The following is a 16,325-nucleotide window of genomic DNA, read 5'->3' on the forward strand; positions in this document are numbered from 1 at the left end:
TTAAGAGAATTTCCGTTGCTTTTGCCAACTTACTACTCTTTCAGCATATTGACACCAGAAAAATAGAAAAAGGAATTCTGAGCCACACAGTTATTTTAAAGCCGATAAGAGGACATTGCACAATAATTATCCGTGACTTCTTTTTTTTCTAGCGAGAGAAATAATGCTTCTCTAAACCCAGTAATGTTATTTCATGGTAGAAGTATTTTGTGAACTGCCCATGGGTGGTTCAGATGATCTCATGCTTTTACACAACTGTCTGACAGGAGGCATCAAGATACACAAGCTATATAAACTATTTTCTAATCACATTTTGCTATGGTTTCTACAGAAAGCAGATCCATTTTGACTTTATAAATGAGTATACAAAACAGAAAAAAATATAATTAGTCTTTGAGGACCTCTGACAATTTGTGCAATAGAACTGTCTAGTCTTAAAATTCTTTTCCTAGGTGAGAAACTGGTTTTACAACCATCTTTCTTCCCTATTACCCATTTTTTCCTATAACTACATTTTTAAAGGCACCAAATATTTCAAGAACTCGTGACCTTTCCAGTTTTGTTTCTGATGAAGTTTCATGGTTAGTGACATTTTCTTTCTGGATGTCACTCCCTTTTGTCAGCGTTTCACAAAACAGCCATAAAGTACTATAAAAACAATAATTTTCCTCACAAGCAGGAAAACGAACACTTTTGGGACTATGATCTCAAATTGACACAGATTCTTTAAGAGAGTAGCTTTTTTTTTTAAACATTATATCAATCTACTACAATGTCTGAAGCATAATTAAGTCTTATGCAGCTGACTAGAGAATTGCTGCATCTGTGACTTAGAGTCTCTAGGTTAAATAAACAAAGCAAGTGTTCATTTAAGAATAGTTCTAATTTCCCCCACACACACTTCATCAGCAAATAATATTGGTGTCCCATTTATATAAAAATTAAAGGGGTATGCTTCTTTACAACTTCTTATCAAAGATGATGTTCAACTTACAGTAAAAATTTTGCCTTGGAACAGGGAGGGGAAAAAAAAAGTAATGAAACCTGACACTAAGCAATCATCAGTTACCTGTTATTTCCTGCATTGTTTTACAATTCATTTCAAACTCAACTTGTTGAGCAAGACTATAGAATACTATAAATTCACAATCACCTCCAACAGAAGAACTGAACTTTAAGGGACAAAGAGAGGTATAAAGTTGTTAGCTGCTATGAAAGTTCTCCTCTAACTACTAGCTTGATCAAAAATGTGTTTGTTCTATTCACTTGTAGTATTCTTGACTACCTCACTCCAGCAACCAGACTAGTTTTAGCTGGACTAAGAGACATATAGAAGAAAAAGCAGTACATCTTGTCTGGCACATGGATTTGTCTAAGTACACGCTGAGTAAGACCATGCATACGTGCGGTCCATATGCTGTTCATAGGCTTGCATTAAGCCACATTTGCTTCAGCTGTTACAGTCACGCTTTTGCAATGGAAAGCCATATTAATGTTGGATTGTATTTTATTAAAAAAAAATCAAAAAACAGCACAGAAGTCTATTATTCATAGTATACAATTCTCATCAAGAGTTACATGCTCTAATATCTCATAAACACAGACTCGATCACATTAAGAACCACCTCTTCCATGCATTACTTGTGAGCACAAACTCTTCAAAGCAGGAATGCAAGTCATCTCCAACTCTATTTCCCTGGCAACCGTACTCTGAAGAGGATAACTGGTTATTCACAGTGCTGCAAAAGCTTCTGAACGTGTTTCTTTTGGCATGTGGCAAGGTTCTCTTGCATATATGCAAGGTATTTGGTATCCTGAAGGCATGCACCACCAGCTGTTCAAATCCCTAAACCTGATTCATCCCAGAATCCTAGTGTCCCACTGAAAGAATGCAGCAGATGAAAAAAGTTGACTCAAGAAAGCAAGAGAAACACCAGTACCAGTCACCACCTAGTGATCTTCAGAAAACCATCTGCCACTCCCCAGTTAGAGTGGTCCCAGTATAACAAAATTTCCCAGTCTTTGTCATCTTGATGATTAGGACAGGTCACACTCCAGGCTTCGGCCAAGTCCTCAGGAAAAACAGAACAGGAATAGGGCTGTTCCTGGTTCCTCGGTCTCCTTGGGAGTGTGTGAAAAGGCACTGGAAGCCTCAGGAGTCCTAATCAGCCTTACAGCTCTTGCATGGCCAACAGGAGAAACACTTCAGAGGAAGTTAAGTGTTTCATGTTGCTACTTCAAACTGATGAAGACAGGTCCGATAGAGAGGCCACTATTAGAGCTACGTGCAAGTTTTTGAATAGCATTCTGATTCTCTGTAGTCGCTATCCACCCATCCTGTTGAGTCCTGAAACAGTGTGCTGCTACCCTGCACACAGCTCAGGACAAGAGAGCACTCATGCTGACTGAAGTTGTGCTAGGAGGCTGTTGGCAGTACCCTCTTAATCCCCAAGAAGTTACCAGCTTGCCCTCTGGTACTGCTAGGGGAAGCCCTGAAGGTGTCTGCCTGCACAGAGGGTGTGATCTCCCCTTTGCGTTACAGCTACACAGACCACAAGGGTACCGCAGGGTTGTCCTTGCCCTCTGGGTGTTGTATGAAAGCAGCACTAATGATTCGGGAAGAAAAGATGTCATGATGGAAGATGATAGTTTGAGTGCATTCAAGCCCCCATAATCTCCGCTCTCTGTGGCTATCTTATAACATATTCAAAGAAGAGTCTTGTGATACAGCAAAAAGCTCGAGGTGTATTTGCCCAAAGCATTGAACAATTGCTACTTAGCAAGTCCTCATCTAGAAGCCATTGAGGTACAGGATCTGAGGGCATCTGGCACAAGAATACAGCTATTGCAGCCAGAACAGATAACACTGCCTTGCATTGTCTCCTCAATTTGTTACATAAATTCCTTAAGTCTTCAAAGATCTGTGCTAAAGCTCACATTGTATCTGCATTGCTGTGGGTAAATAGTTCCAATAACAGCACTCTCGTTACCAAGTCGCTGATCTTGTGCTCCCAGTACAACTATTGGTATAGCATACTTGAAGGCACGTCTGTTGAATAAAACCAGAAGGTGTTCTGTGACTAGTTACAGGATTTATTTATTTTTTAAAAAGACATCCCAACACTATTATTCAACTAAGACTTCTATGCCTTCTAGTCCAAAACCTGTTTATGGTCATCTTTCTCTAGAACTGCATTCCTCTCCACAACCTCATGCAACAAGCCGAACACAAACTTCATAATCTCAAGGATTTTAATAGCACTGGCCAATTGAGAATAAAAACAAGTAAAAATAAAGGCAAAAAGTATCAAGATACATAGGAACTATTAATTCCTGCTAATTAAATGAGGTAGAAAGCTGACTAACTTATGGGGCTGAATTTTTATTTTCTGAACAGCAGAGGATAAGTTTTGCAGATTCATTAAGAAAGCTGCTTTCAGTTGAAGTATATAAGCAGAAAGGATGGAAAAAAAATAACCATCAGGTAGCTTCGAAGCTACCATTTGCTTTCTGCTTGGGCTGATACTGGATTAAGGTAATTCTGCTTAAATTCAACATTTAAACAAGCAGCAAGCAGAATGCTCCTCTGCTGAAGATGGGTTGTATTGTGGTAACTTAGGAAAAACTTGCCCCAGGAATCTGATTAACTCAATAATTTATGTGCTGCACATGGAATGTAGGCAAGACAACCAAGAATCACAAGCGAGATTTACCAGCGGATCAGTTTATGGCTGCTAGTCCACTGCCAATGACATGATAGTTTTGCAGACATCTATCCGGCCTCCCAACAGCTGCAGCTCAGACTGCATCCATGCCCATTGATCCCGGTCAGGATCAGGGCATTACGGTTGCAGTCAGCTCTGGGGTAGGGCTCAACCCAAACCTATTAAGAGAAGTTCTAAGTGAATTTGACTTCAATGCCAGTTAAAACAGGCATTTAACAGGGGAAAGAATTAACCCCAGAGGAAAATTTTAAGAAGTGAGGCCAAAGTTCCTGATCACTATCTATAACTGGACTGAAGTAGAGAGATGTTCCATTTCTTCCCCCCCCCCCCCCGCTCACATCACTTGAAACATTTAAAGTGCAATTTAGGAACATTTCTGGAAGTAAAAATTTGCAGTTTGATGGTAACTTTTCCACTTAAAAGGTTGTTTCATTATTAAAAACAGGTCAGTACCATCTTCAGTAACCAAAAAATTGCTATAAAAATAGATATTTGAAAATAGACTGAATTCACATGTACCGGGTACCATTTCTAGTGTAAAATTGCCTTTAGTTTATGAAAAATATTTTTCCTTAAAAAAAGCATAGGCTTACAGTTATTATCCTTAAGAAGGTCCACATAATTCCTTTAGTACCTACTAAACATTATACTCTAGGCTTTTTGACAGGTGGGTCCTGCAGGCTGAACTTAGGAATTTCACAAGAAGAAGCAAAAGGGATTCTTTTGGCTGACACCTTCTTCCCAATTGTTTCAATCTGAAAGACAAAGCACATTTAGCAAGTGAGCACGGCGAAGTAGCAGAGTCATGTAGGCAGAATCACGAGGAATACAGAAACTAAAGCCAGGGTGATGACTACATTTGATGAACACTAGCATAATAGAAGCTATAAAGCAGTGTGCCCAGGGACAGTTTCTGAAAATACAAGTGCAAGTGCAAAGAGTTAAAAAAATAAAAATAATAAAAAAAGCCTTTCACAGGTTCCCACTTCATGTATCTAAAGAGCTGCATCCTGCAAATTTAAGCATTTGTGTGCCTTATCTTCCATAGGACTATCAGTACAAAAAAAAAAAAAAGAGAAAAAGATATCAAGAGGGAAAGTCTATGGCCATTAGGCAAGTAGTCACTGTGCTCAGGGATACACAATATGAAATTGAAATGTGCATCCAGTCTTGTTGATTTTGTTCTAATTGTGACTGGCTGAGATGCTTTATCAGATTATTCAGGGATTTGGTGATTTTAGTATTACTCAGATTCTGTCTCTACTAGAAGTGTTTCAAGGTGTGCTTATACTGTTGAATGTTGATGGCAGAGTCTAACGTAGCTTGGTGTTTTGGAGTACGAGTTTTTAAAGTACCAGGAAGGTACTGGAGGAAAAGTGCACTAGTGAAGAGAGACTTAAGTACAGATTGATTTAAATTTAAAACCTCTCCTGAAGAGAAGAGTTTCCCCTCCCCCTCCTTGCTATTCCCTCATTTCACTGTGCAGAAGCAGAAGGAAAACCCTGAAGCATCACCCAGCTGGTTACCTGGAAGCCAATGACTTGCAGCTCATTGTGAAGATCATCAAGAACTCTCCTACCATCAAAGATAAATGCAGGCTTCAGCATCTTCTTGTGAATACGTTCATAATCCAGCTCCTGTAAAAAGCAATTAAAGCATACAGAATAAATACGTAGCTTGACACTTTATTTTCCTTCAGTTAAATTTAAAGATGATATTTTTACCTTAAACATATCCCATTCAGTGCAAATTACAAGGGCATGAGCACCATCACAGGCTTCATAGGGATCTTTACTTATAGTCACCAGCCGAGACACTGTAACAAGGAAAATAAAGTTTTGTTCTGCACACATCTGTGGCAATCTGGTGCACTCCTGGCAAGAGAGTCTTTGTCACCCTGTTCAAACAAGGTGAGTTTTGGGTCACTTATCTAGACACGTCTTATGTCATTATTTAATGACAAAGTGACAAGCTGCTTTCATTACATTTGTACCTGGCGTCCAAATAGAATCTGGTATTTTGATGTTTGAAGTTAAGCACTCAAATTTGATTTAAACACAGTCAAGAGCATCTCTAGACCTGGAAGTTACTATCAACTGATCAAACGCCAACTCCCATAAAGGTTATAGACTGTACAACACCAGCACGCCACAGTTGCTGTTTAATGCTCACTTCACACTAGAAAAAATACACGTCTCATTGCATACACTAAGGGCTGCCTTTACCCTCTTTCTGCCTCAGCAGCTGCCTAGAGGCACCCCTCCCATCATCCTCAAATTCAAGGACTTGTCAAATAACACACACCTTCCTCACCACAGGTCATTTCCGGCCACTCTTCACCACTGGAAACAACTGAAGAGGAAGCTCTACAGTGAATTCCAGAATTATTTCTTTACTTCTGCTTTACATGAGCAGGCAAGATAGGACTCAGCACACAAAGTTGTTCACAGAATAACACTATTCTCTCCTACTACAGGACCTTCTTGTTTCTTTTCCTTTAAATTATGCAGAGAAAACTTTTTTCCATGTATTCAAAGGATTATTTGTTAAAAGAAAAGTGATACAACAGTACAGAATTAGCCTTTGCCTATAAAGGTTAAGGGGAAAGGGAGAAGAGTTACAGTAATCTTCTGAGCTATGGCAATCTTGTACATTAAGTAGAACCAACAGTACATCATGCCAGGGTGAAAGTGATTGCACAGTATTTAAACAGACCTTGCATATTTTGAGAATAGGTTTGGGGGGATTTCTTCTTGTTGTGGGGGCATGGAAGCTTTACATGAGCATTCTTACCTTGATTATCTTCTGAGACACCTGGGTGTGAGAGATCCAAGATGATTTGTTCCTTAGGTACTTTAGGATCATAGATGTGGAGCTTTGCTCCTTCATCCATTAAATACTTGCTAATGTAGATACTGGATGACTCTCTAGGGAGGAGAATTAAACAGCTGAAGAACCTGATGTTATGTTCTAAATAATGCAAGTCTTCAAGTGTCATGATATGTAATGCCAGAGCCTTTATACTGGTTTTACATTAAAAGTCTTAGTGGTAATCCATGCCAACAATAAATTAAAAATCTTGAGGGAGGCCAAGAAGAATAATACAAAGGGAAAAAAAAAGCTTACGTCTCTTCTGCTGAATCATAAAAGAAAGACAGTACACCCCAACACTCCTGCCGACCACAAGTAACGAGGCATCACTCTCATAAGTGTGCCCCACAAATTGCAGTTGGGGAGAATTTTATTATCAAGTCTGCCCTTTACAGAAAGAGGGAATTAAACATCTTTGGGGAAACAAAGCTGAAACTTTGGCTTCAAACAGCAATTTAGAATCAGTTGCAAAAATATTTGCATTCTTTACTGTGGAGAAGGAGTCAAACAATCATTCCCCGTGCAAGTTAAGGACTTAACACAATGAGTTATCTGTTCTAGCTACTGAAAGATTCAGGTATGTTACAGAGATCAGTAATCAGCTGTCTTACTCATTTAGGAACCACTATCCATACAACAAAGCAATTCATTCAGAAGAGCTGAAGGATCCCATGTTTGATCTGTTTTCCTTAACAGAATTGAGCTGGTGGATTTAGCTGCACAGCTGTGACAAGTGTAGGGAATCCACATTAGCACACTGAATTCACTGTCTTACCTGGTGTCCCCAGTATCCTTTTTGAATGCAAACCCTAGAATAGCAATCTTCTTATCAGTGACAGTATTGAACAAACTGTCAATAATACGGGAAGCAAATCTTCGCCTCTGGTAATCATTCATGTCTATTACCTGAAATTATAAAAAAACGTTACGGCTTAGAAGAGAGCCATTTTAAACTGTAACTGGATTCTGCTAATATTCAAAGCCAAACTAGCTATGCAAGTTTAAAAGAGGCTTGAAAGACAAAGCCACGTATTTTTGCTCAGTATCATAAATAGCCCAAAGATTAATTCAGTTCATTTATCAACTTGAGATACATACAGTTTTAATCAGTGACTACAAATGCGTTTATATACACACACCCCATCTTGTATCAGCTAGTTCAAAGGCTAGGCTTTTTCTGGTTTGTGATGTAAAAAAAGTGAGTTACTACATGTTCATTCTAGGCAGAAACATGGAAAGCAGTTTCAGAGTACCTGAAGTCACATGGATATCCCATCGCCAGATGAATGTTTCCCTACCTGCCATATCTGAAGTGTTCTCACAGCAATCATATTTTTTTTAATCTACTTTAACTGATTTCAGTGCATAAAACTAGCGTGACTAAACTAGACCTTGAAGTGTCTTGGTTTTGTTATTACATAGAAGTAGGTTCATTCAACTTGGCTGCTTTAGTGCTTTCCTTCCAGCCTGCTTCAAACTTTGATTCCCAGGCTCGAACACACGGGGCACCAGATCGCTGGTAGAACAGGGAAGGCAGGTTCCCCACCTAGTCAATGTTTACCATGAACTGACATGGAAGTGTCAGAAATCAATAGAAAAGTATAGTTAAACTCAAAGCAGGAATTAATAGCAGCTATGTTAAGCTTATGTTATGGAACATGAGGTATAAACAATAAAGAAGGATATGGGTGAGCTGGGTTTCTTTGAGGAAAGGAAATAAAAGCAGTGAGATTATACAAGTCAGCAGGGTAAGGTGGTGATGGGGAACATAAGCCCAACAGGTGACAGGGCAAGAGAGATACATTTCTTTCTGTATGTGTGTTGTCAAGTGAAGAAGACTTTAGTCCGCTGACAGTGCCATATTCATGGTGCAGGGAAGGGATTCACAGTTGCTTATTGCACGTATGGATTACGTGAGCACCTGAGCACAGTGGGCTGGGATAGATGGACCTCTGCAAGCTGACAGTGCTCTGAGGAAGAAGGTGCAGGTACAGGATCACACTACATGAACACAGCACTTTGGCTGCTGCAGGGTTAGAATAAGGTATTCTTACTGTCTGATCTGTCCACAGCTTAAGTCATAGAGAAACACTGCAAAGAATTACTCTTAAACCAGAGTAAGAGAACTTAAAGGCAGTAAAAATTTTAAACTAGTTTGTTTATATTAACATAAGCCTAAAGGGTTCATTGTTAATTAAAAAACAACCCCATAGAGAGCAAACCATAAGTGTTCCTAAACATTTGGGCTGCCAAGACTTCAGCTAGGTTGCATAAGGGAAGTATCCTTATGATCTCAGAGACTAAAGAGCCAAACCAATTTGTCTCTTGTCTCTTTAAAGACTAGTAGCTTTACCATTCTTCACCAGATTATCAAGTTGGTGTGGTTAGTTCCTGCAGCCCTCACTGCTCCAGGGATTGTCTGCTTTCATTTTATACTGAGTAAACTGAAGGATGTCTGAGTTTCACAGGTTTGAGGAGTTACAAGAAACATCCAGCCACATTTCAGATAATTAGAAAAGAGTACTTTGCACTTTTTGGGGAATAGACTCCTGCAAAGCCAGAACTAGGAGTCCAGATATACTTGTACTTTGCATTTTCTATTGCTACTTCCAAACAACTTCCCAATCCATTTGGTTCAGACAAGTTAATTCACTCCAAATAAAGCCTACAGAGCGTACACATGGACAATACTCAAGAGCTGAAGAAACAACACCCTGTGGAAAAAAAAAAAAGTGAAAAGGAAACTTGTACCTGTTGCCAGTATCTGGCTACTTCAGGTAAGTTCAGTGCCTCACAAAGGTACACCAAATTCAAGACATCCTTCTGAAAACAGCTACCTCCAAACCCTGAAAAAGAAGGCTGTTATTTTACAGGTGCCTTGCATTAATAAGGTACTACTCTAACCCACTCTTTGTAATCAAGTAGTTTTTGGCAATCATTGACAGTCAGCTTTATAGTTTTTCCCCAGGATGTCACTGCTAACAAATGAAAACCCCTAGGGATCTTTCAGAGTCCAACACCTGGAGCTACTTTTTGTCAATTACAAAAGCCTTAATGTCTGCTTCAGATCCCATTAAGTCAATAGAAGTTTTAAACCTGTCTCAATGAATCGTAAGAGTCTCTAGATTGTAGGACGTTTTTATCAAGCAAAGGTAGACAAGCTCCTAGGTTTGCTCATCCCCCACCTAGAGATGTGTACAAGTATTTCTCAGAATAAACATGCAAAGATTAGGTTCTTCCCCTTCCCCCCAACCCCAAATGGCTATTTAATCATAGCCAAGAACCAAGAGATCACCACAGCTAAGAGAGAATTGAAATAATCAGTAGAAGGATCCTTGACCCGTAGAACTTTACTCAGAGTCCCAGAAGCAACACATTGTAGGATAAATTTTAATAACCAAATAGAATTTTGGAAGTGTATTTACTATATACTTTCACTCTTGCATGAACTTCTAAAAGAGGTTAATTTAATAAGGTTATTTTGTGCTTCACATTACCCAGTCTAGAACACCCTCCATCCTAGACATTTCACCAGAAAGTGTTTTTGTGCTGGCACTTCACAGCAGTATTTTTCCATGATGTAGATGATTTTAGATTATCAGATCATGTATTTCAAAATGCTATTAATAGATCTATTGCAGTAATAAATGGAAGCCCAGAAGGAGAAAAAAAAATCCACTTACCAACACTGGCTTTCAGGAACTTATTTCCAATTCTTTGGTCTGTTCCAATAGCTCTTGCTACTTCTTCAACATCTGCCCCCGTAGCTTCACACAGAGCACTGATTGAGTTAATGCTGCTGATTCTTTGGGCAAGGAAAGCATTAGCTGCCTGTAGATAAGAAAAAACAACATAGTATAGAAAATGTAATTCTTCTGGAAACCAGGGTGCCCACAGATCAATGAGTAAGATACTAAAGTAATTCTTCCCCCAGTACTGTGTAGCTCAGTTGAGCAACTAAATGGTAATAAGCAGTTTAATACATAAATGCTAATTAATGAGATCTAAGCAGAATAACATAATACTTAACTTGCAGACCTGGAAACATTTTGTGAAGGTAGACAATTTCTGCAGTACTGATGGCTTATTTAGTAATAACACAGCAATAAATGTGAGGCAAGGATTTCATGGGAAATTGATACAATCTATTAGATCAACCAAGATCATTGATAAAGACAAATATCCTTTGACATACACTGGGTCCTCCAGACCCTGTCTGTCTTTGCTAGCTGCATCACTCAGTTTCGGTGAACTGCTTAAGAGCTTTGTCTCTCTTGCATCCTTCACTCACTACAGAGACAAGTGGTGAGTAGTACTAACCAGTTTAGAAAGTTCTGATGACCAGGTGTTAGTTGTGAGGATTTTCTCTTTGGGCACCCAGTGCTCATAAACAGCACAAAGTGCACGGACAGCTTTCTGTCCCTCTGGAGAGTCATCTCCACCAATAAGCACTCTGTCAGGGTTCTTCAGGTCCTTGATGGCTGTTCCTTCTGCGAGGAACTCTGGGTTAGACAGCACCTGCAAGCACACAGTTGAAGTGTGAAATAAAGAACACCTAAAAAGCAAAAGCCAGCACCCTTAAAACACAACTCAAAGATCATGCTTACCTGCAAATCCAAGTTAGGCTTCGTATTGGCATCAAATATTCGACGAATGCTCTCTGCAGCACGTACTGGAACTGTGCTCTTCTCAGTGACAATTTTGTAGCCATTGGAGTTTTGTACAATTCGTCTAGCACAAGCTTCAATGTATTTCAGGTCAGCAGCTCGGCCTTTTCCCATCCCATAGGTCTTTGTGGGAGTGTTAACCTAGTTACAGATACACAGGCAGAGAAGAAACATTATTGGTCTCTCAATTTCACCTATTCAGTTGGTCCTGTGTTAGGACAGACACTTTGTTTCCCTGAGCCCAGTTTGGTTCTGCCCCTCAATTACTCCAGCTGCAGTATCAGGTGAACAGCTATTAGCTTTCTCAGTTACTCATTTTGTCTTCCAAAGAAAGCTCACTAGCCTCTATTCAAATAGAATTTAAACAAGAGCAATTCATAACAGCTCTGCAGGCTTCTATTAAGCTTAGGCCCTATCCTGGACACAGCAACAATTTATTTATTGCTACAGACAGCCATCTTTTATTTCCTGTCCAATGTAGGAAGTGTTAAAATTCACATTATAAGAGTCTTGCAACTAGTGAGGCAGTGAAACGCACTGCAAAGTGGGTTTAAACTTAAGTGTAGAGCTGCTGAAAAATCACTATAGTGAAGTATACAGAAAATGTTGTTCAGTTTAAGAAAGATTTTTTTTTTTTTTAATTAGAATTAGATTAAGACAAAGGGTCTTTTTTATTAGAAACTCAAAGAAATAGCAACAACATAAGAACTGCTGGGATTTTACAAGTCTGACAGGAACCCAGGTGGCAATACATGGGTTGTATTAGTGGCAATCTTCCAGCCAAGTAGCATTTATTTTAGCCTTCATGAATGGAGAAATATACTATCAGGAGAGCTCTGTACTGAGGTGCCCTAACAAAGAGAGGATCTCAAGAAAAGAGGACTTCAGTAACGAGTCTCAGCTGCGGCCTACCAAGATGAATAGAAGTCAGTCCTTCTGGACTCCGCATTGAGAAACTTAAGAGAGGTCACACTGCTTATGTTTGACTGGATCTGCTTCTTAGAGGTGTCAACAGCTTAGAAATATTAAGGCCTCCTAAAGGATATTAAGGAAAATTCCTGCCAGCTCCTACCATTAATACATAGCCTCTAGAAATAAGTCACCTTTGTAACCAGTGCTCAGTATATGATTTTCCATCCCAGTCTCGGAATCCTATCAAACTCCCACGGCCTTCAGTACACTACAATGAAGGATCTGCACTAAATCCTGCTCCAGGGCCCCAAATACTTAACCAAGCTAAACATCAGCATTATCATTTGGAATCAGGGCTTGTTGGCCTGCCAAGTGTTCTACTGGCTACAAGAAACCAAGTGCAAGATAAAGATAAAATAAAAAGCTTACTACTGTTCCCCACAGTATGCAGACAAGGAAGAATCTGTGACACAGTGACATGACATGACTAAATGAATCCATACGCTAAACCAAAGACCTCTTCCCAACATAAAAACAGCAATACATAGGAGATACAGACATACATCACCCCCTAAACTTACAGAAATAAATACAAGATCAGCTTCTCTAATGGCATCATCAATACTGGTGGAAAAGAAGAGGTTTTTTCCTCGGCACGACTCTACCACTTCTTTTAACCCTGGCTGAAAGAAAACAAAAAAAAAGCAGTTAAGGTTAATGCCGTACATTAGTCTTTTGGGGCATACAGAACAGTGGAAGTACATGCCCAAACAGACAGCATGTAATTTCAGATACTTTTTTGCTCAGTGTGGCATATTTTCAGTCTGTCAGATGTAAAGTAAAGCTTCTGTAGCTTTATACAAGGGCAAAAATAAATAAATCCTTTTCTTAGTCAAGACACTCAAAACAGTCTCAGATTTCAGCCACACTGAGTTGCTATTTACACAACAGGTTTTAGGCTCCAGTTATTCACATGCTTAGCTCTATTGCCATGAACAACAATTAACATCACTCTACAGGTTCTTTAAGTAGATTCAGGAACAAAGTCTTACAATACTCCCAAGGCTGTGGGGAGAAAAAAAAAAAAAAAAAACGTGTCTGCACCTCTCCTTGTCCCTCAGCTACACATTCCATGATCTCCCAAACAAATGAACTCAGATCTAATAAACTGATTCACTATTAAAAAAACAAACAAACAAACAAACCCACAGAATCAATTTACACTAAGTTAGCAAGCTCAAATCCAATGAAAGAGGCAACAGATTGACAAAAGGAGTTGTCTTTCTCTCCTGTGTCTACCACACGTGTTTGTACCAGATTACCAGACTAAATACTAAATTTATCCAGGAACCACACCTGCAGTGCAGAAGAATCACAGGCACAATTTGATGAGATTCTTTCCAGATACACAGACAGTGCTAGAACACTTTTCCTTCCCTCAACACCTCCACTCAGACAAGGGGAGCAGGTCATGTGTACGCAAACAAGCCTCTGTACTAGGATGGGCTATAGAATGTTTTAATTTAGATATGTTTGTCATAGATAAGAGAAGCCTTTATATTCTGTTTGATAATAAAGTCACACACACTGTAACCTTGCAATCAAGTCTCCAACTTGTGAGATGCCTATCATGACATGAGGTATTTGAGTAAGTGCCAGGAAGGCAAAGGTTCACTGTAGAGAGAGAGAAGGAAAATGAAGTAGAAGCTTTCTTATGCAAGGCATTTTTGCCGTCTCACTTTATACCAGATATCTAACTGAAAAGGAAAAGTCAACATAGGCAGAACCACCCATCAAATATTTCATCTATAGTCTTATTGGGATGTAAATAGAGAGGTAGCTCACTAGAAAGTGAAAGAATTTCACTGTACCTTCTGACACTGGATAGAAAAAAAATAAAAAAAATACAAAAACCTCTGTGTGCAATGACTCAAATTCACAACTGTCTGAACTAGTTCTTGGCAGTTTTTGTACATTCTTTGTAAGGAAAGGACAGTTCCAGGAAACAGATGTTGCGCTGTTTAGTTTTTTTGTGTGTGTGCTTTTAGCTTTTTTTTTTAAAAAAAAAAGAGCCAAGATTATTTTTACTTAAACTCGAAGTGTTAGTAGTCTAAGTGTTAATACCAAACAAAGTACTTCCTTTTGTGATCTTTTTTCAAGTCTTGCCTGCTAATCTGAGCATTACACACATTTTCCTTTGAATATGCTTGACAAAGGAAGTCTACTCATCTCTGCTTAGAGTCAAACTATTTTTTGTATTTTTTTTTCCTGCTCTTACAAATTAAGTGCTACAGCACAGACAGGATTCAGAAGACTTCTTATAGCCAGAAGAAGCAGTAACTGTTAGTAACAGCACCTTGTCATTGGGAGCCACATGAAGATAAGTTTTCATTACCATTTAAGAATGGAACCTGAACCTAGAACAACTATATCTCCCGAAACAACGAAGAAGAGAGAAAAGACTGACGAAGGACACTAATCCTCTTTAGCATTAGGGAAGTACTTACTACACTTTCAAATTAAAAGCCTTCTGTAACAAAGGAAAAAACAGTATGATACTTTTAGAAATCGTTTTAATATGTCCTAATATTCCTAGCCTAAATATATATGGTATAAGCAAGTCAGGAACATGACTGTCCTCACCTAACAACACAGTTAAGATGGGCAGCACAGGCTAGATTTTGGCAGCATTCAGAACAGAAGAAGCTTATCGCCCACTATTACACATTAATGTTGTGCAACAACACAGCAGATATCTATAACTGATTAAGAGGACTACGTTATGGTTAAATAGATCGCAAGAGAAAGTCAGCATGATTTAGCACAACTCACTAGGAAAACAGTAACGTTTGTCATTACTAGGCCATTGGTAAATAACCTTTAAGTACCCTCCCACACCAGATATCAAATTCTTGTTTCAAAAATCTGATTTAATGAGCGGCTGTTCCAGAACGCTCATTTTGAAGGCCATCATTGTGCTACACTTCTCAAGCTTCAGGAGAGGGCCATGAGGAGATGCCATGCGGTGGAAGGGAAGCAAATGCAGGGCTGGCTCAAAGGAGAGATGCCAGGGAGACAAGTTTACCTCGTAAATGGGAAGCGTGTCCGAATTCCAGGCGTTGATTCTGGCCTCGTTGACATCCACAACGGTAACGGTGATATTAGGGCACATCTGTGCAATCACGCTGCAGGTTGGCCCTCCGACATAACCGGCACCGATGCAGCAGATCTTCTTGATTTCGAACATGATTGCTCTGGCAAGAAGGGGAGAGGAAACAAGAGAAGCGGGGGGTCACAACAGGGAACGGCCGGCCAGGCGCCCGCCTTGAAAGGAAACCTCAAAGCATCCGTGCTCCTCTGCTGGGCTGCCACAAAGAAGCGCGTTCATACAGCTGGATCCTAAATGCGCGACACAATTAATAGGGAAAGCTTTCAGATCCAGAGCATCGAGGAAGCATTTTTGGCGGCCACCCCGCAGCACAAACACCCCCCTTCAGCCGGGAAAGGGCTGGGGGCACGGGGGAAGGGCTGGGGGCCCCCAGCGGCGGGGAGGGAGAGAAAGGGAAGGGAAAAGGAAGGGGAAAGGCGCCTCGGCCGCGGCCTCCGCAGCCCGGGGAAGGCGCAGGCCGGCAGCCGCGGGACTTACAGCCTGCGGGCAGCGGGGCTGAGGCGATGGATGCTCGGCGAGCTCAAAGCGACGCTCCGCTGCGAGCCGGGCGGCGGCTATTTAAAGGGCCGCCGCGGGGTTGAGGCGGCTGCTTCATGCCGTGGAAGCCGAGCGAGGCCCGGCCCCGGTTCCTCCCTTCCCGCGGGGCCGGGGCGGAGCGGAGCGGAGCGGAGCGGAGCGGAGCCCGCCCGCCTCCCTCCCTCCCTCCCTCCCTCCCTCCTCCGGCCCCGCCGGCGAATGGGCGCCGGACACCTCAGGCGCCGAGCCCGCCGCGCAGGCCCCGCCACCGCCCCGCCGCTGAGGGGCCGCAGGGCCCCCGGGCCCGCCTGGGGTCTCCGCGGCCCGGCCCCGCCGCGGCCGCCTCCCGCAGCCCCCCGCTGTGAGGAGGCTGCGGGCAGCGCCGGGCCCCCCCCCCCCCGAGCTCCGTTTGGCTCGGGGCGATCGGAGGGGATGGCGGCGTGTGGGGCCGGGGTCGCCTCTTGG

The 16,325-nt window shown here is 41.1% G+C and overlaps 1 protein-coding gene across 1 annotated transcript; it reads right to left on the minus strand.

Annotated features, from left to right (window-relative positions):
- Nucleotides 1–1,513: 1,513 nt before the first annotated feature.
- Nucleotides 1,514–15,990, minus strand: UGDH (UDP-glucose 6-dehydrogenase). Its single transcript, XM_048072870.2, has 12 exons — nt 15,822–15,990; nt 15,261–15,429; nt 12,757–12,858; nt 11,204–11,404; nt 10,917–11,114; nt 10,280–10,427; nt 9,348–9,442; nt 7,372–7,502; nt 6,519–6,652; nt 5,450–5,541; nt 5,252–5,362; nt 1,514–4,480 (listed from the first exon to the last, which is right to left on the minus strand). The coding sequence occupies exons 2-12, from the start codon at nt 15,420–15,422 to the stop codon at nt 4,370–4,372; spliced, it is 1,485 nt and encodes a 494-aa protein (XP_047928827.1). The 5' UTR covers nt 15,423–15,429; nt 15,822–15,990; the 3' UTR covers nt 1,514–4,369.
- Between the last annotated feature and the right edge of the window lie 335 nt (nt 15,991–16,325).

The sequence above is a fragment of the Anser cygnoides genome, chromosome 4 (genome assembly GCF_040182565.1).
Source record: "Anser cygnoides isolate HZ-2024a breed goose chromosome 4, Taihu_goose_T2T_genome, whole genome shotgun sequence".
Taxonomy (NCBI): domain Eukaryota; kingdom Metazoa; phylum Chordata; class Aves; order Anseriformes; family Anatidae; genus Anser; species Anser cygnoides.

Coding starts and splice junctions, on each gene's coding strand:
- UGDH (XM_048072870.2), bottom strand. CDS start 15,422: ATGTTCGAAATCAAGAAGATCTGCTGCATCGGTGCCGGTTATGTCGGA. Junction 11,405..12,756: donor CTGATCTTGTATTTATTTCT/GTAAGTTTAGGG, acceptor ATCTGTAACTAG/GTTAACACTCCCACAAAGAC. Junction 6,653..7,371: donor AAGGATACTGGGGACACCAG/GTAAGACAGTGA, acceptor TCTCCTCCCTAG/AGAGTCATCCAGTATCTACA.